Source organism: Anomaloglossus baeobatrachus, chromosome 5 (genome assembly GCF_048569485.1).
Source record: "Anomaloglossus baeobatrachus isolate aAnoBae1 chromosome 5, aAnoBae1.hap1, whole genome shotgun sequence".
Taxonomy (NCBI): Eukaryota; Metazoa; Chordata; class Amphibia; order Anura; family Aromobatidae; genus Anomaloglossus; species Anomaloglossus baeobatrachus.
In genome coordinates this window covers 226,350,982-226,370,668 of record NC_134357.1, presented here as the reverse complement: position 1 = coordinate 226,370,668, position 19,687 = coordinate 226,350,982, and the positions used below count along the sequence as shown (strand labels likewise).

Sequence of the window (19,687 nt, the reverse complement as noted above, 5' to 3'; positions counted from 1 at the left end):
TGGCTTCCGCCGGAGTTGTAAAAAAGTGCACCCTCTCCAACGCCATCACTCTTAGCTTTGCCGGGAACATCATTGAGTATTGCACCCCCATCTCTCGCAGGCGCCTCTTTACTCCTGTAAAAGTCATACGTAGCTTTTGAACAGAAATGGAGTAGTCCGGGTATATGGAAATTCTCTGGCCGTCAATCATAAGATCCTCCATGTCTCTTGCCTTTCGCAGTATAGTGTCCCTGTCTCTGTAGTTGAGGAGCTTGGCTAGCATAGTGCGAGGGCCCCTGCCTGCTGGTTGTGGCTGCATCGGGACTCTGTGTGCACGTTCCACGGCATAGAGCTTGGATAAGACATTAGCACCCATTTTCCCCCTGAGCCAGTCTTCTACATATTCAGTGGGGTTTCTTCCTTCCGCTTTCTCAGGGATGCCGACAATTCGGATGTTATTTCTTCTAGAGCGGTTCTCTAAATCATCATATTTTGCCATGATTTCAGCTATCTGCTGTGCAAATGTTTTTTCAGACTTTTGTAGTTTTGTAATATGATCCTCTGTTATCCCCACTCTCTCCTCTACAGCCGTTGTTCTCAGATCGGCTTTCTTGAGGTCTTTCTTAATGTCAGCAACCTCTGCCTGTAATCCCTTAACTTGCTTCGTCAGGGTAGTCAGAGCCTCTTTACAAAAAGACACCACTGCAAAAATGTCCTTTAAAGTGGGGTTTTCTGGAGCCTCCTGTGCACTATGTGCTTTCTCCACTTCTCCTGTCTTATCTTGCTGCTTTTCACCATCCCCCATCTCATCAGAGCTGGCATTATCTTCTCCCTCCTCTATCTCACCTCTGTTATCTGTATGCTGATGTGATTTCTCTGAAGTCCAGGCAAATTTCTCCAGCCTTGCCACGACCTGCATCCTCTCCTGACAGGCTGCATTAAAGGTCCAGTCACACTAAGCAACTTACCAGCGATCCCAACAACGATAGGGATCGCTGGTAAGTTGCTAGGAGGTTGCTGGTGAGCTGTCACACTGCGACGCTCCAGCGATCCCACCAGCAACCTGACCTGGCAGGGATCGCTGGAGCGTGGCTACACGAGTTGCTGGTGAGCTCACCAGCAACCAGTGACCAGCCCCCAGTCTCCTAGTTACAGCACACATCAGGTTAATTAACCCGATGTGTGCTGCAGCTAAATGTGCACAGAGCAGGGAGCAGCGCACAATGCTTAGCGCTGGCTCCTTGCTCTCCTAGTTACAGCACACATCGGGTTAATTACCTGATGTGTGCTGCAGCTAAATGTGCACAGAGCAGGGAGCAGCGCACACTGCTTAGTGCTGGCTCCTTGCTCTCCTAGCTGCAGCACACATCAGGTTAATTACCTGATGTGTGCTGCAGCTACATGTGCACAGAGCAGGAGCCGGCACTGACAGTGAGAGCGGAGGAGGCTGGTATCAAAGGTAAATATCGGGTAACCAAGGACAGGGCTTCTTGGTTACCCGATGTTTACATTGGTTACCAGCCTCAGCAGAAGCTGGCTCCCTGCTCACTGCACATTAGTTGTTGCTGTCTCGCTGTCACACACAGCGATCTGTGCTTCACAGCGGGACAGCAACAACTAAAAAATGGCCCAGGACATTCAGCAACAACCAACGACCTCACAGCAGGGGCCAGGTTGTTGCTGGATGTCACACACAGCAACATCGCTAGCAACGTCACAAAAGTTGTTCGTTACCAGCGATGTTGCTAGCGATGTTGCTTAGTGTGACGGGGCCTTAACTTTCTCAGCTTCCTGCCTTATCATGGCACCATCTTGAGAGCTGGGGACTTTCCCGCCTCCATTATCTTTTTGCCTGTGACGGACCATGGCACCTCTCTGCATCCACCAGACTCACTCCAGATAAGTCCACACCACCTTATCTTCCTGACAGCCGGCTGAGGCAGTGATAACAGCGGTATTCAGGGATTTATCAAGGGAGTTTGCAGGAGAGCTCCACAAACACGTCTCTTCACATTGCCGTCCAGGCCACGCCCCCAAGATGTCTACTACTTACCGTGGACAATCCGATGTGCTTCCTTCTTTACGGACACGAACAACTGGAACAAAGGTAGATGATGGCCAAAAAAGGAAAATGCTTGAATGGATCTCAAGTGGTCCAACAAGTGCCCTCTCCGCCACCTCAACTACCGCATCCAAAAAACACAAGTCCTCTGAGTTGTCAGCCCCATCACACTTGCATTCTCCCAGCTCTGAAGTCTCCATCCGCCCTGCACAGTATGGTGGAACTGAGATGGCTGAGTCTGCAGAGCTGTTCAGTCACACTATAGCCTGGGATTCAGAGGTCTGCTCCCAAGCTACAGTGAGTACAGACCAGGAAATGGTCTGCAGTGATGCCCAGAACCTTTGTGACTCTGATTCAGGCCGTGAGGACCAAGTTTCTGAGCATAATGTTGACCCTTTTTCACAAACTGTAACACCTGTTGTTATAGACAATGAGGAACATACTGATGACAATGAGAAGCAGATACCAGATTGGGATGATAACTTAAATATTCGGTCAGGGCAAGAAGAGGCTCGGTCTGAGGGTGAGGGGAGTGCAAACACAACAATTGATGAGGAAGTTCTAGATCCCACCTACTCTCAACCCACAGTCAGGCACTCGAGGAGGTCAACCGAAGCGGTGGAGGAGGATGCAACCGACGACGAAGTTACCTTGCGCCTTCCTGGACAGAATCGGAGCACTGGTAGCACGTCTACAACTGCATCCTCAGCCACCACTCTGCCTCTGAGCACTAGTCGGGGGGGCTCAGCAGGTCGCATGCCCTCTAAGCCTTGCCTAGCCTGGTCCTTTTTTGACATAGCAAAAGATCGCCCAAATTATGTGATCTGTAAAATTTGTCGTGATTCTGTTAGTAGAGGGCAAAACCTCAGCAGTTTGACAACTTCTTCCATGAATCGTCACATGAATAAATATCATATGTCCCAGTGGGAAGCTCACCGTGCTGCAATACGGCCTAGCAGAGCGAACCATCCACCGCCTGCCCCTTCCAGTGCATCCGCGCGCTCTTGATCTTCTAGGACTGTGGGGACAGCTGTCACACCTGGTTTTCCACGCACAACTTCCACCACTGTAACCGCAACAGGCAGTTTGCTTGTTAGGTCGCCAGTTGGTTTGGAAGGGGAAACAAGTACGTGTGTACAGCTCTCTCAGACATCGATAGCACCAACGTTGGATGAAGGCAACATCATGTCTACGCCTGCACTTTCCTCACAAAGCTGCATTTTTCCAGGGACACCCTACTCAACACCGTCTACACACAGCAGCCAGATCTCTGTCCCTCAGATGTGGACAAATAAAAGGCCATTTCCTGCGACCCATGACAAAGCTAAGAGGTTGACTTTATCCCTCTGTAAGCTCTTGGCTACCGAAATGCTGCCTTTCCGCCTGGTGGACACACAGGATTTTAGAGACCTTATGTCTGTCGCTGTGCCCCAGTACCAGATGCCCAGTCGCCACTACTTCTCCAAGAAAGGTGTGCCCGCGCTACACCAGCATGTCGCACACAACATCACTTCTTCCTTGAGAAACTCTGTGTGTGAACGGGTGCATTTCACCACCGATACTTGGACCAGTAAGCATGGACAGGGACGTTACATGTCGCTGACTGGGCACTGGGTAACTATGGTGATAGATGGTGAAGGGTCTGCTGCACAAGTCTTGCCGTCCCCACGACTTGTGTGTCAATCCTCTGTCTGTCCAAGTTCCGCCACTGCTTCTGCCTCCTCCACCTCATCTGGGTCCTCCACCTCCGCCCCAAGCCTGCCTGGTCAGGCCACCAGCGTTCTCACTGCGCAGAAGGAATCACGCACCCCTCATTACTATGCTGGCAGCAGAGCGCAACGGCATCAGGCGGTCTTTAGCTTGACATGTCTTGGAAATAGGAGTCACACAGCGGCTGAGTTGTGGGCAGCTCTGGAGACTGAGTTTAATAAATGGTTGTCTCCACTCAACCTGCAGCCTGGTAAGGCCGTGTGCGACAATGCTGCAAACCTGGGTGCGGCCCTTCGCCTGGGCAAGGTGACACACGTGCCTTGTATGGCTCACGTGTTGAACCTTGTTGTCCAGCAATTTTTAACACACTATCCCGGCCTAGATGGCCTTCTGACCAGGGCACGAAAACTGTCTGCTCACTTCCGCCGTTCAAGCGCCGCAGCTGAGCGACTTGCATCGCTCCAGAAGTCTTTCGGCCTGCCGGTTCATCGCCTGAAATGCGATGTGCCGACACGCTGGAATTCGACTATCCACATGTTACAGCGACTGTGGCAGCACCGCCGAGCCCTGGTGCAATACGTCATGACGTATAGCCTGGGCCAACGAGATGCAGAGGTGGGGCAGATCACCCTGATGGAGTGGTCTCAGATCAAGGACCTATGCACCCTTCTGCACAGTTTCGACATGGCGACGAATATGTTTAGCGCTGACAATGCCATTATCAGCATGACAATTCCAGTCATTTACATGCTGGAGCACACGCTAAACACTATTCGGAGTCAGGGGGTGGGACAACAGGAAGGGGAGGAACTACAGGAGGATTCATATGCGCAAGACACAACAACATCACCAAGGTCCAGACGTTCATCATCACCAACGCGGCAGGCATGGGACCATGGGGGACAGGGATCAACAAGGGCGCATGGTAGCAGGCGAAATGTTGGGGAAGGTGCAGGAGAACATGAAGAAATGGAGGACGAACTGTCCATGGACATGGAAGACTCAGCGGATGAGGGAGACCTTGGTCAAATTTCAGTTGAAAGAGGTTGGGGGGGAGATGTCAGAGGAAGAAAGAATGGTTAGCACCTCTATGCCACAAACACAGCGTGGACTTGGTCTGCATGGCTGCGCAAGACACATGAGCGCCTTCTTGCTGCGCTACCTCCAACATGACCCTCGTATTGTCAAAATTAGAAGTGATGATGACTACTGGCTTGCCACACTATTAGATCCCCGGTACAAGTCCAAATTTTGTGACAGAATTCCAGCCATAGAAAGGGACGCACGTATGCAGGAGTATCAGCAGAAGCTGTTACTCGATCTTAGCTCGGCTTTTCCACCAAACAACCGTGCAGGTGCAGGGAGTGAATCTCCCAGTTGTAACTTGACAAACATGGGATGGTCTCGTCATCTTCAACAGTCTACCCGTACCAGTAGCACCGTATCTGGTGCTGGTAACAGCAATTTTATTGAATCTTTTCATAATTTTTTTAGACCGTCCTTTGCAAGGCCACCAGAGACAACAAGTCTGACACATAGTCAACGGCTGGAGAGGATGATACAGGAGTATCTCCAAATGAACATCGATGCCATGACTTTGCAAATAGAGCCTTGCTCATTTTGGGCTTCAAATCTTGAAAAATGGCCAGAGCTCTCAACCTACGCCTTGGAGATTTTGTCGTGTCCAGCTGCCAGCGTTGTCTCTGAACATGTCTTCAGTGCTGCTGGGTGTGTGCTGACAGATAAGCGCACGCGTCTATCCAGTGACAATGTGGACAGACTAACGTTCATTAAAATGAACAAGTCATGGATCCACAAGGAATTTACTACCCCTGTGTCATCCTGGGGAGAGTAAATGCTTGTGGATTTGGAATGTGCTTGATGCAAATCAAAACATCCTGTTTGCAACTAGGGCACAAGTGCTGCCACTGATGGGGTGTCTGTGTGGCCCAATTTTTGGAAAAAAAGGAAGACTCCGCTTGGAGTAACCCTTGCTTGCTGTGTTTTTTAAAAGGAGCCAAGATGGACAAGTCATGCTTCAGCAAAGACTTTGCTACCTACCCCGGGGTCATCCTGGGAATGGTTAAGTATGGCGTATTTTTGAATGTGCTTGATGCAAATCAAAACATCCTGTTTGCAACTAGGGCATAAGTGCTGCCACTGATGGGGTGTCTGTGGCCCAATTTTTTGAAAAAAAAGGGAGACTCCGCTTGGAGTAACCCTTGCTTGCTGTGTTTTTTAAAATGAGCCAAGATGAACAAGTCATGGTTCAGCAAAGACTTTATCTACCTACCCCAGGGTCATCCTGGGAACGGTTAAGTATGGCGTATTTTTGAATGTGCTTGATGCAAATCTAGCTGTGAAGTGTACAACTGGGGCACAAGTGCTGCCACTGAATGGGTGGGTGTGTGTGGGGCCCAATTTTTTGGAAAAAAATGAGACTCCACTTGGAGTAACCCTTGCTTGCTGTGTTTTTTAAAAGGAGCCAAGATGAACAGAGCTGGGATCAGGAAAGACTTTGCTACCTACCCCGGTGTCATCCTGGGGACGGTTAAGTATGGCGTATTTTTGAATGTGCTTGATGCAAATCTAGCTGTGAAGTATACAACTGGGGCACAAGTGCTGCCACTGAATGGGTGGGTGTGTGTGTGGGGCCCAATTTTTTGGAAAAAAAGGAGACTCCGCTTGGAGTAACCCTTGCTTGCTGTGTTTTTTAAAAGGAGCCAAGATGAACAGAGCTGGGATCAGGAAAGACTTAGCTACCTACCCCGGTGTCATCCTGGGGACGGTTAAGTATGGCGTATTTTTGAATGTGCTTGATGCAGATCTAGCTGTGAAGTGTACAACTGGGGCACAAGTGCTGCCACTGAATGGGTGGGTGTGTGTGTGTGTGGCCCAATTTTTGGAAAAAAGGGAGAACTCCGCTTGGAGTCACCTTGCGGTGTTTTACATGATTTGAGAAGGGCGTGCCATGCCTATATCTGTGTCTCCTCCTCTTTTTCCTTGTCCAGCTCTTTTGTTTTCGCATTAGTATATGTCCTTGTCACTTTCCCATGTGTTTGTGTTGTGTTGTGAGTTGTTTGTCACCTTTTGGACACCTTTGAGGGTGTTTTCTAGGTGTTTTTATGTGTTTGTGATTGCCTGCCATTGTTTCCTATGCGGTTCGAGTTCGGTTCGCCGAACTGAACTCGAACGAGACCTCCGTTCGACGAACCGAACTCGAGCCGAACCGCGGCTGGTTCGCTCATTTCTAATCACAAGTGAATCTCATGCCATTTTTGACAGGCAACAAAAAATCCAACATATTTGAAAACCTGTTGTGATTCTTTAATGCAGTCACGAATGCAACCCCATTGAATATCATTTAGATGCAATGTCACAGTTCCACACAATGATGTTAAGGTCGCATCACACTTTGCTATCTGGAGCCCTTGCCTGAAAAAAGAATACAGTGGAACCTTGGTTTATGAGCATAACCTGTTCTGGCAGTGTGCTTGTAATCCATAGGAAATAATGCAAGCTCAGACAATTCATTCCACAACTTGTTCAATGCCCCATCCTGGTCCCCCATTGTGCCATTCCACACATGCACATGTGACGCCCTGACAAAATCAGGGTGTCACAGAAGTCTGCACCCCTCTTCCAGGTAGGTGCAAGATTCTCTCTTCTTTGGTCCTCCATCACAATCCCCATACTAGTACACAACACCAGCCATCTAAACCTTAGTCACACAACACCCCCCCCCCCCCCCCTTCCCATTACAATAGGGATACACCAGTGAGCAGGGCCAAGCAGATGGCGACGCTCACCTAGGGGTTCTGAGTTGTTATGGGAGGGGCCGGAATCAGTCAGAAAGTGACAGTTGAGTCAGAAAGTGACAGTTGAAAGGGAGAGTTGGAGTTGAGTGAGAAATGGTGAACAGGGTGGTCAGGAATTGGACCTCCTGGGCTACCAGATGACTAGACAACTGACTAGGTAGCAGTCGGTAGACAGGGCTACAGGCGACGGAGATCCGGTCGCGGGAAACCTTAAGTAGACCGGGGGCAGGGTCGTAGCCCGCCGGTACAGACAGCGGGAATCCGGTCCGGAGCCGTGCACAGACAGGGTACCTGGACCCTAGGGCGAGGAACAGTTTCAAACACCTCACCAATTGACCAGCCAGGGACGGGATTTCAGGTCTCCTCCCACAGGAGGCCCAGATAGAGCGAGACGGAAGCCCAACGAGGGAGATAGGGCTCTGCAATTGCCTGCTAAGATCCCATGGGTCAGTTCTCGCGGGCCCAAGCTCCCACGGACAAACACACCAGGAGTGGACTTCCCTGTTTCAAGCGGAGTAGTCAAAACCGAGGACACAAAACCAAAAGTGTAGGAGGAAGGGCCCCTGTTCTGTACCAGTATGTGGGACCCGAGCACACCCCTCCGGAGGCTACCGGCTGCTGGTGATTTGGTTTACCATCTGGACTCTGTGTCAAGTTATTTCAGAACTGTGAGTACACCAGCACCATCCGGTCCAACCCTGCAGACTGCACTCTCACACCATCTCACCTGTACCGGTGTCCCAGGACAACACCTCCCCTACCCGAGGAGGGGATAACATCCAGCTGCCCCACTCAATCAGCCCTGGGCACTACCTACAGCGGCGGTGTCGACAAAAATCACCGCATACCACGGGTGGCGTCACTGACAAACCTCGTACTCATACATACATATGTACATATATATATATATATATATATATATATATATATATATATATATATATGTATGTATTACCCCTCTTTCACTTGCGGGCGACAGACGGGTGCTCAGGCCCGAGTCCGGCTTCCTCTCGAGCCACCGCAACGACCCCGGATCCGAGCGTCTCGAGCATCCCTCCCTGCCGCAGTCTGTCCCCCTGCCCGCAACACACACACACAGACCTACACAGACATATATTATGCTCACCTTGCCTTCCGTTCCATCGCCGGCCTCATGGTTCTTGTAGTTCGCCGGTACAGGATGTGTATCGGGTAACCATCGCGACGATTGAGGAACTGCCGCTGCCAGAGCGCTGACTTCAAAGGCAGAGCTGCTTGCCTCTGATTGACCAGCCTGCTGCCTTTGAGTAGCGGCTGACAGCGGATGTTCCTCCATCGTCGTGATGGTTACCTGATACACATCCTGTACCGGCGAAGTACAAGAACCATGAGGCCGGCGATGGAAGGTAAGGTGAGCATAATATGTGTGTGTTTGTGTGGACTGCTAGAGTAGGGTCAGAGCGCGGTTAAAGTATGGAAGCGGAAGTGTGTGCGGTGACTATTTGCTCGTACAGCAAAGTTTGCTCATAAACGGAGTTACAAATTCACAGCAAGCTTTGCTCGTATAGCGAAATGCTCACAAACCGGGTTCCACTGTAACTTGAACTTGTAAGAATGGCCTCTCCAAAAAGATAATGTTAAATAGTACTATTGTATGTCCAGTTGCAGTATTTCATCATTTAAACCTTTTGTTAAATTGTATTGTGAATTTAGATGCATATTATTTGTATTATCTACAGGTGGGGCTGATAAAAGTGTTGTGGTGTTTGATGCCTCATCTCAGCAGATCCTTGCAACGCTTAAAGGCCACACTAAGAAAGTCACTAATGTTGTCTTCCATCCATCTCAGGTACATTGTCTTGACATCAAATTAACACCTAACTGTAATATGATCAGGAGCCATGAGATGTATATTAGTTTCAATATGTTTGACTATTTTTCTACATATGTTGAACATGCCTAAACCTACATATTATTTAGGAGTTGGTGTTCTCCGCTTCACCTGATTCAACAATACGTGTCTGGTCTGTGCCCGAGTCCTCCTGCGTTCAAGTGTTAAAAGCTCACGAAGGAGCAGTAACCGGTCTAAGTCTGCATGCAACTGGGGACTACCTATTGAGCTGCTCAGATGACCAGGTAATTTATTCTTTGCTGTTAATAAAATTGTTTTCTGCAGCTTACAGCTGATGGTCTAGTCTAAGCTCACTATTCAGGCTACTTTTCTACCCTACCAGCTATATAAAAATCTATTTCATTTACTGGACCATATGAACAAAAATATAGCACTTAAAATACTGCCCTGCACCGCACCAGCAAAGTGGATGAGTTTTTAACCTAACCTCGATCTGCTGCGTTTGTTTTTGTTTTGTTTTTTGTTTTTTTTGTTCTTTTTGGTGTGGGGGTAGATGGGACATTTTTCTTGTGGAAAGAAACATTTTTGTTGCAGTTAATACTTAGTCATGTCTGTGGGAACCCTAAATTCGCTTGTTAAATCTGTAGCTTGGAGTTGTGGTTTTTGGTGCATTTCCATTATAATAATGCATAAATGTTCACAGGTTTTTGATACAGAACCACTGCAAATTTCAGTTTAGAAATTAACTTGTAAAATCTACACCAAAATGTTTAAACTTCAGTTTTAAATCACCATATACTAAACAAACAACCAACTGTTTAATTATATAGGAGAATATAGCCATGGTAAGAAGATATCCGTATAGGATCGTGCCAACCCTGATGATAAAACTTTTTGTAAGGCGTTGGTATCCTCTCAGAGGAAAATTTTCTTACCATGATTATATCTTCTTATGTAATTCAACTGTTGGTTGTTTAGAATATGTATGTCAAGTCCACAAAATAAAAGTGGTTTATACAGAAAAACTCAAAAGTACAATCTCTAGACAATGCTAATATTGCACTCTTAAATGTAACTTTTAATTACTAAATCTTAAGATGAATAAATGGAATGAACTTTTGAAGGTTACATTTGAAATTGGACTACATCCTAAGGCTGTGTTCACACACAGCGTTTTTTACCTGCGTTTTGGGTCCGTTTTTGCTGCAGAAATTTCTTGAGAAATTCTTCTAACCTTTCTGCAGACATTCCCCAGCAAAACCTATGGCAAAAAAAATTAGCTGTGCACACACTGCGTTTTTTTCTTAAGAAAATTCTTTCAGTAGATTTTCTTAAGAAAAAGAATGAGCATGTCACTTCTTTTCTGCAGCTAACTGCGTTTTTTGCCATAGATAATTGGCACAATAACGCAGGGAGCAACCAGCGGTAAAAACACACCAAAAACGCACCGAAAACGCGGCAAAAACGCAGGTGCGTTTTTGGTGCGTTTTTTAACACAGGTGCACTCTTAAGAAATTTCTTAAGAAATTTCTTAAGAAAAATCATTTTTCTAGTGTGAACATAGCCTAAAGCTTAAAAGGATGAAGGGCCCTTAATATTTCCCTATTAATCTTGCTAATCTAATGTATATTTTAGGGGTGTGATGAAAACAGTGAAAGAAGACTAGAAACCAGCCTGGAATCACAGTTCAAAAGCTACATCAACTGGCACTGTTCATATATGATATAAATTTGAGGCATCATAAATGGAGCTGGGTGGACTCGCAGATAACCAGGACCGGTGGGTCCCTGCTAAATGTAAAAAAAAATCCGGTCCGGAATCTGGTACACACATAAGTCTATGGGGACTAGAATCCGGAGTCTAAAAATGTAGACTGGATAGGGGGGCGGGGGGTAGGAGCACACGCGGTGTACTCACTGAAGATCCATCATGGCGGCAAGCTGCTTTCAGGTCACACATTCCCTTCCAGAGCTGACAATTAACCCTCATTGAATATTCACTGCTTTCCTCACCCACCTGTGTGTGTAAGTGTAATTGGTTGCAGTTAGACATACCCCCACCCTGAGTGTCAGCTGACTGCAACGAATCACAGGAGCCAGTACAGCCGGTGGGCAGGGAAAGTAGTGCTGCTGTCAGCGGGCCAGTATCGTGGTTTAAAAATGTAATAAATAAAACAATCTGTGTAGAGTCTGCCGTATTAGGATACTAGCACAGATAAAGCCCATGGCTACAGCCCCCAGGTGTCGGGCTTTATTTTGGCTGTGTATCAAAATAAGGCCAGAGGGGCTCACACGACTCTTGCATATAATCACCCACCACGGTCTGATGCTCTCTGGACACGAGCGTGCAGCTGCATAGAAATACAAGCAGCCGACCCGCTCCTGTCAGAGTGTGCGGCCGTGCCAGGTGATGCAATGCGAGACTCGAGAGAGTCCCTCGCAAGTGTGACTCCGGCCTAAGAGGAGCCACATGCTGTATTTTTTTTTTTAAATAGATAATTTAAAAAAACGGATCTACGGTTCCCCCCAGTTTTGATACCCAGCCAAGATAAAGCCCGACAGCTGGGGCTGGTATTCTGAGGCTGGGGAGGTCCAGCCTAAAGATATCAGTCTCCAGCCCACAGCAGCCACTAAGTCCTGGATTAGTGATAGCAGCATCTGACACCCCATCACTAATCTGTAAGTGAAAATAAATAAACACAAACATTGAAAAAAATTATTATTTAATTATTTGGAATAAAATACAAAAAAAACCTCTTTCACCACTTAACCCCAAAACACCCCAGAAGGATCGATGTAATCCACACAAGGTCCCACGGCGATTCAGCTCTGCTACATCTGAACCTCACAGCGAGCGCCATAGAGTATGACCACCCGCTGTGAGCTCCAAAGAATGAATGAGCAGCAGCAGTTATGTTCTATATACTGAGTATATATCAGGGAGGTACAGACACCCAAGATCAGTAGCACCATTTCTTGCAGTTATACACTCAGTATATGGGTGCACTCACACTAGCTGTATGACTCGCATGAGTCTTGTATCGCATTACCACGGCACAGCCACACTGTCTCATGACAGCAGTAGGTCGGCTGCATGTATTTCTATGCAGCTGAGATGCTCCTGTCCGGAGAGTGTGCATCCTTATTTCTCTAGTCACCCATACCAAGAAGACAGTACTCCCTTTTGAAGACTCTTCAAAACTCAGGGATCCGATGGATAGAAAGATAGAAAGCCTGTTGAAGAAGTCGTGGGAAACCTAATCAGTTCTAAGGAACACTAATGTGGCTTCCACGTGTGTCGCAAGATCCCTATCTGTATGGCTGGGACAACTTGAAGACTACCTCTCTCATGGCACCCCTAGAGAAGACCTACTAGCATCCCTCTCACTACTTCAGAAAGCCACAGTGTTCCTCGCGGATGCCTCGGCTGAATCAGTCCTTGTAGCTGCTAAAGCGGCCGTACTAACTCCGCAAGATGAGCCCTATGGCTCAAACTCTGGAGTGGTGATTCAACTTCAAATATTAAACGCTGGTTCATCCCCTTCCAGGTAGAGTACGTTTTTGGACTAGCTCTAGACAACCTTTGGGAACAGGCCTCTGATAAGAAAAAAATCTCTTCCGGAACAAAAAACCCAGGAAATTTTTTCGGCCCCCTCAGGGCCAAACCTCCCAGTGTAGAGAGAAGGGAAAGTCAGGCTGCTAGAGCTACACCAAGGGAGGGAAAGGCAGGAGTATCTTTACCTCCCAGAAAACGGAAGATCGTGCCCAGCGCCAGGATAGACCATGGCGCCCGTATAGTAGGAGGACATCTATGAAGATTCTTTCCCTAGTGGTCAACAGTCTCCTCAAACCAGTGGGTTCTGAATACCATCAAGACTGGATGAAGATAGTCAGGCAGTTTGGAGGAAAGGAGATGAACTATCACCCACACTTCCACTCAAGTCTGGCAGAAACCACTCATGTCAGGCCATCTAGACCTGCAAAACTTGAAGTAATATCACCAATCCCAGAGGCATAAATCGGATGAGGTAATTACTCTCAACTGTTCCTAGTAAAGAAGCCCAATGGCTTTTACAGAATTACGGTATGTGAACGTTGCTTACCGCAACCCGGGGGTTTTACTCGCTTGCAGCGATGCTTAGGCATACACAGGCAACACAGTCTGTCTCAAAAATGCAGCAGTTTATTAGTAACCAATATAAACTGCCCTACCAAAACACAATGAAGCCTCTCCTGGCTTAAAGGAAAAGGTAAACTAAACACCTTCACATACCGTGGGCTTCAAGTCCATTTAAATGTCCATAGTGAAGGTATGGCTGACTCCCCAGGAGACACAATTTCTGGTCAGTCTTTGTAGCGGACTGCCCGCTCAAGTTTGGACACGACGAGTGTCAGAGTGGAGCTCCCTCAGATTCCACACACTCAGTTCCAGATGGTTGAAGGCAACCCACGCTTCCTTAGGCAGGTTCCTTCCAGAGGCTCCAACCTCTCTGAGAATAGCAGCCTCTTTGCCTGCCTGAGGCTGCTCGTCATGCAGGGCTGCTCCACACACACACTTCACACTCACTGACAGTCTCCTAAATCAGACTGGACACACCCACAGGTGGAGGTTTGTGTTTCCAGACCTGCACAGCATACTGGCATTATTAAAGGGAACCTGACCCTTATATGCAGAACCCAGCCTTTGTGGAACTACAAGTCCCATAGCAACTTCTTCACTTTAATATCGCAGGGACCTTCTCCATTGCGACACATAGCGACCATTTACCACATTGGTGGTCGCTACCTCACAGGTATCCTAAACCGGAAACCCCTCAACAAGTTTGTAGCTGACAAGCGGTTCAAGATTGAGTCAGTCAGGTCCATAATCCCTCTTATCAAACCAGGATTTATAATGGCAACAGTCAACTTAAGGGATGCATATTGCCTTTATCCCAATCCACCAGTCTTACAGGAAGTTCTTACGGTTTGCGCAATCCGATGAACATCACATACTGCACTACCAGTACAATGTACTTCCATTCGGCATATCTTCAGTGCCTCGAGCTCGAGTATTTACTAAGCTGACGGTGAAAGTGGTAGAGTTTCTCAGACAGCAAAATATCTGCATAGAACCCTACCTCGACAACTTCCTGATAATTGCTCCTTCAACCCCGATGCTCAAGGTCCTGGAGAGACTGAGATGGCTGGTAAACCAACAAAAATCCAATCTCACTCCATCTAGAAGCAAGATATTCCTTGGCATCCTACTGGATTCAAACAGACAAACAACCTTTCTGCCTGAGAACAGACAGATCGAGATCAAATCCAGGATTTCGGTTCTCCACAGCCATAGGTTGGTAACCTTTAGATCAGCCATTTCGGTCCTAGGAGCCAATACATCCTGCATTCAAGCAGTAGCTTAGGCTCAGTTCTCCAGATATCTAAACAGTAAGATCCTCCTGTCTGGTCAAGTAAAATCATCTCTCCCATGGAGGATGTCCCTAAAACACCTCTAAAGAGGTGTCTGTTGGAATCAGAACCCTCTAGTAACAATAATAACGAACAGCAGCCAGCGAGGTTGGGGGGCCATGGTTGCTCAGATGTCTTTTCAGGGGCTCTGTACACAGGAGATCAGTCTCGGGTCCTCAATCTTCAGAGAGCTAAAAGCGGTAGACGATGCACTCAGGACAGCGTCTTCACTGGTCCAGGGACAACATGTAAAGATATTCTTGGAGAACATGACAACGGTGGCCCACCTTTGTCACCAAGGAAGCACTCCTCATACAAACCTAATGTGTTGCCACAAGAATACTCAGCTGGGCAGAGAAGCACCTTCTATCTCTCCTCTCCCCGCATTCCATCTGAAGGGCTCCGCGAACATCTAGGTGGATTTCCTCAGTCGAACAGATGTTCACCCAGGCGAATCTGCTCTAAATTCAGAAATGTTTCATAACCTAGTGGAGCGATGGGGCTATCTGGAGGGAAAAAACAACAAAGAGGAATTAAATCCTCCAAAAGCTAAGCAAATACTCACAGACAAATGGCAGATGATGTAAACTGCCCAGGCCAAAAAAAACTAATGCACTACCTGGATGCAGCAGGACCTCCAATGAATGGAGACATCACAGGTGCAAAAGGAGCTTGATGGTAAAATTGCACACTTGTGGCTTGCATAGGGCACTGTTCACACATGCAGGTTCACAGTATCTGGTAAGCAGCCTCTTAGTTACGCCCATCCCAATAGATGCAAGCGGGCTGCGCCAGTACTATATATGTGCTCCATGCAGGGACAGTGACTAAAGTATGCAAGGCCTAACAAAAAGAGGCCTGGCTGCATCCTGTATAAAATATTCTATGCAAAAGAATAAATAAATGAGGTATTGGTAGGTAATATGGCCATAGTACTCATAATTAGAGCAAGATCTAGCAAGTCACCGGTGGATTAGGAGGTTTATGACATCAGCAGGGAGGTTGCGTCCCAGACAACTACTAGAGAGCCATACCTAAGAACCATGGACAACAGAATTTCAACAGAAAAGACCAGTCATTTCTTCCAAAAGTAGTATCTGAATTCCACAGATCTCAAGACTCCCTTCCTTCTGCCAGAATCCAATGAATGATAAAGGGGAATTTCATTCTTTGGACATAGTGGATGTAAACTACCTCCAGAGAACCGAGGATGTAAGACAGGATCATAATCTTTTTGTCCAGATCATGGGGCGAAATAAAGGTAGAAAAGCGTCCAAGAACACAGTTGCCAGCTGGATTAAAAGAGCACTCCGCGAAGCTTACAAAAATTATTATTATAGCGCAATTTATTCCATAGCGCTTTACAAAAATCCAGGTCTATCTTCTCCAGAACACTTCACAGCTCATTCTACCAGATCAGTGTCCGTCTCTTGGAATGAGAAGGCTAGTGCCTCCATCGAGCAGATATGCAGAGCTGCCACCTGGTTCAGTCCATACCTTCGCAAAACACTATAGCCTGAATTTACTGTCCAATAAAGACCTAGCCTTTGGCCGGAAGGTCCTTCACGCTGTTGCCCACCTTAAAATATGTCCGTTAGTAATTCTCATGTGGTGCTGTTGTGGAGGGTGACTAGAGAAAGTAGAATTAGTTCTTATCGGTAATTCGTTTTCTAGGAACCCTCCACGACACCACGGATATTCCCTCCCTGTCTGTCCCAAATTGTAATGATTTGACTGAAATAAAAGTTGTGATGTCACGACGACTGGGCATGCGCTTATGCTGCCTTGTCTACGGGCATCACAGTTGACATCATGTAGCCGCCCTGCCTTGGGAGTACATGGCGCCGGAGTCACCGCCCCCTTCCCACTTTCCTTAGTGCAGGGGTCTCGCATGCATGCAGCCCCTGATGCTGCTGGCGGCGTGCAGGCAGTGTCCCCTTGCTGAACGCTGCCTGTGTAGATGCCCGTGCGCTCTGCAGATGGGAGCGCTGTATACAGCAACTGCAATGATCAGCCAACGGCCAATCAGAGGTCAACAGCGGATCATTGCAGTGGCTGTATACAGAATTTGGCCCTGCAGAGCGCCCTGGAATCTACATCTGATATATAAAGTGCTGTCAGCGGCCTCTGCAGGGGGCTGTGCAGTCAGCGCTTTATAACAGATGACAGATTCCCGGGCACTCTGCAGAGCCAATTTTTGTTAACTGCTATGATCAGCCGCTGGCCAATCAGAGGCCAGCAGCTGATCACTGGAGAAGCTGTATACAGAGGCGTTCCTGCACTGTGCCTGGAAATCAGTCCTCTGATATAAACCGCTGACTGCACGGCCCCTGTACAGGCCGCGATAAGCAAGGAGGAGGCTGTGGCCACAAGAGGCAGGACACAGGGCACCGAGGGAACAAGGACAGGTGAGAAAAATGTTTGTGTGTTTTGTGTTTTTTTTATTTTTGGTTTTTTTTTTGTGTGTGTGTGAAGACTGGCAGACTAGGGGGAAATTCTACAGTAGAGAGCATTGCTGCAAGAAGAGGAGCCCAAGGGGACATTACTATAAGAAGAGGAGCCCAAGGAAAGGGGACATTGCTATAGTATGGGGACAGGGATGGGCACAGAACTTATTTATTTAATTGTATGAATGTATACCTTACCATCATATAAAAATAAACACCAGTTAATAGACAATGATTGAAAGATATAAAAAAAAATCAAAGTCGAATATCAAGATGTTCTATATATCCAATAGAATTATCATTTACAAGATAGAAAGCACAGTACTATAGTATGGGGACAGGGATGGGCACAGTACTATAGTATAGGCACAAGGATGAGGCACATTACTATAGTATGGGGACAGGGAAAGGGGACATTACTACATTCTATGTGCGGTGGATGTGATTATCACTGCTCTGTACTAACAATGATTGGATATACAGAGCAGTGATATCTTATCTGTGACAGCACAATCACCTCACATCCACTGCACATATACTGTAGTAATGGTCAGGTGCTGGGGCAGAATACTGACAGGGAATGAGTGTGCAGAGGGCAGGGCTGGACAGTGAGGTTTGGCAGTGCCAGCTCTGACTGTGAGGTTCGGCAGTCAGGCATGCCATGTTTGGTTGAGCTGCAGGTAAACAAAGAGCTGCAGAGAACAAAGTGATAATTAAAGAGGAACAAAACATATATAACAATACAACACAGATTAGCTTAAAACATTTTTTGGAGTTTCTGTCGAACAACTCCTTTAATGACATTGGCAGTATGCTTGGGGTCATAGTCCATACATTTGGAGCCATTCAGTGGCCTCCCTGATAGTATTGTATGATGGATAAATATGTGCCTGTATTTCTCAGCATTAGGCACAGCATTAATCCTGACCAAATCCTCAACTCCATTTGATAAAATACAGCTTCAAATGTGCAAGAAACCTTCACCATACGTCACTGCAGCCACTCAATATTGTAGTGTTCTGTAGTCCTTCAGTTAACAAAATTTTAACTCCTAACCGAGCACTTGCTGCCTTTTCTCTATTGCTTCATTAGGGGACACAGGAAATCATGGGGTGTGCGCTGCTGCCACTAGACAAAAACTTAACTCCTCCACTTTATTGGCTAGGATCTGTTCTTTGGCCCCAAACGACAACACATTTGAGGATGAGCAATCCTGCTGTCTATACTTCAGAGGATACAGTGTGACTTTTTCAGCACTGTGCTCTCCTTCTCTGGGTGGGATGACAGTAACTATTTTTTCCACTCTGTTGCCCTCACATGAAGCTATCTGGAAGAAAAAAAGAGATAATTAGTATTTTAATGATGATTGTGGAAGAAACATGTCTACCTCCTATTGACACTAAGCTGAAACTTATTTAGCTTCCAGCTAGTCAGTGGGTGTGTACTGCTGAGAAGTTACATTTTTTGCTTAGTGGCAGCAGCATACACCCAGTGGTGTACTGTGTGTGTGTGTGTGTGTGTCCCCCGCCCCCCCAATGAAGGCTTCGAGAGAGATTTTACGGTGAATGCCCAAAATCCTTTTTTTTTTTTTTTCCTGTATGTTTTCTTTATGTTCTTATGTTTTTGTGCATCGTTGAGTTGTTTATTATTGTTTGCTTGTCTAAGTATGCCTTTTTGGCTGCAATTCTCTCATGAAGGCCATTTCCAGCCAGGCTTTTCCGAACAGTAGGTGAGAGTGGCTGGCTGTCACTGGTTGGTGCCAATTCTGAGCTAATGGCACAGCTGGACATCTTCCCTTTTAAGGTTCCTTGGCTGACTACTTTGTCTATGATCCTGAAAGTTGCCTATTCTTGCTTCTTCAAAAGAGCATGACAGCACATCAAAGCAAACTGTGGGTTCAAGAGAGACTTTGCTGATGCAGTATAAATACCTTGTGTCTTGTTGCTGTGTTCAGTCTTGCCATGGTTTATAATAATAATAATAATTTAATTTCTATAGCGCCAACATATTCCGCAGCACTTTACAATTCAGAGGGGACATGTACAGACAATATGAGACAATAAAAGATAAAATTAAGATACCAAGAAGCGTGAGGGCCTGGCTCGTAAGCTTACAATCTATGAATAAATAGAGTGGCACAAAAGGTGGATGGGGACGTTTTGGAAAGCCTGTCATATATGGTCGAGCCATCAATTTTAATAGGGATTTCAAAACCAGCTACGTGGACCGGTCGCCAGCCAGAATTTAAACAAGCACAGAGTGTAAAAAAAAAAAAAAGTACATGGAGAGAAATTCAATCAGAAGATACAGGAGACAAGAATTGGAAGTAAATTTTATTAAGGGCAGAAAGGGACTAGATTAGATCAGGGGGGTGAGGTGATAGTATTTGG

General features: G+C 46.8%; 1 protein-coding gene across 1 annotated transcript in view; it reads left to right on the top strand.

The window, feature by feature from the left end:
• The window catches only part of PRPF19 (pre-mRNA processing factor 19), a 188,489-nt gene that overhangs the window by 139,297 nt on the left and 29,505 nt on the right, over nt 1-19,687 (top strand). The window contains exons 10-11 of the mRNA XM_075347335.1: nt 9,288-9,397; nt 9,529-9,684. Coding sequence (XP_075203450.1) covers nt 9,288-9,397; nt 9,529-9,684 — 266 coding nt within the window. The remainder of the gene's footprint in view (nt 1-9,287; nt 9,398-9,528; nt 9,685-19,687) is intronic.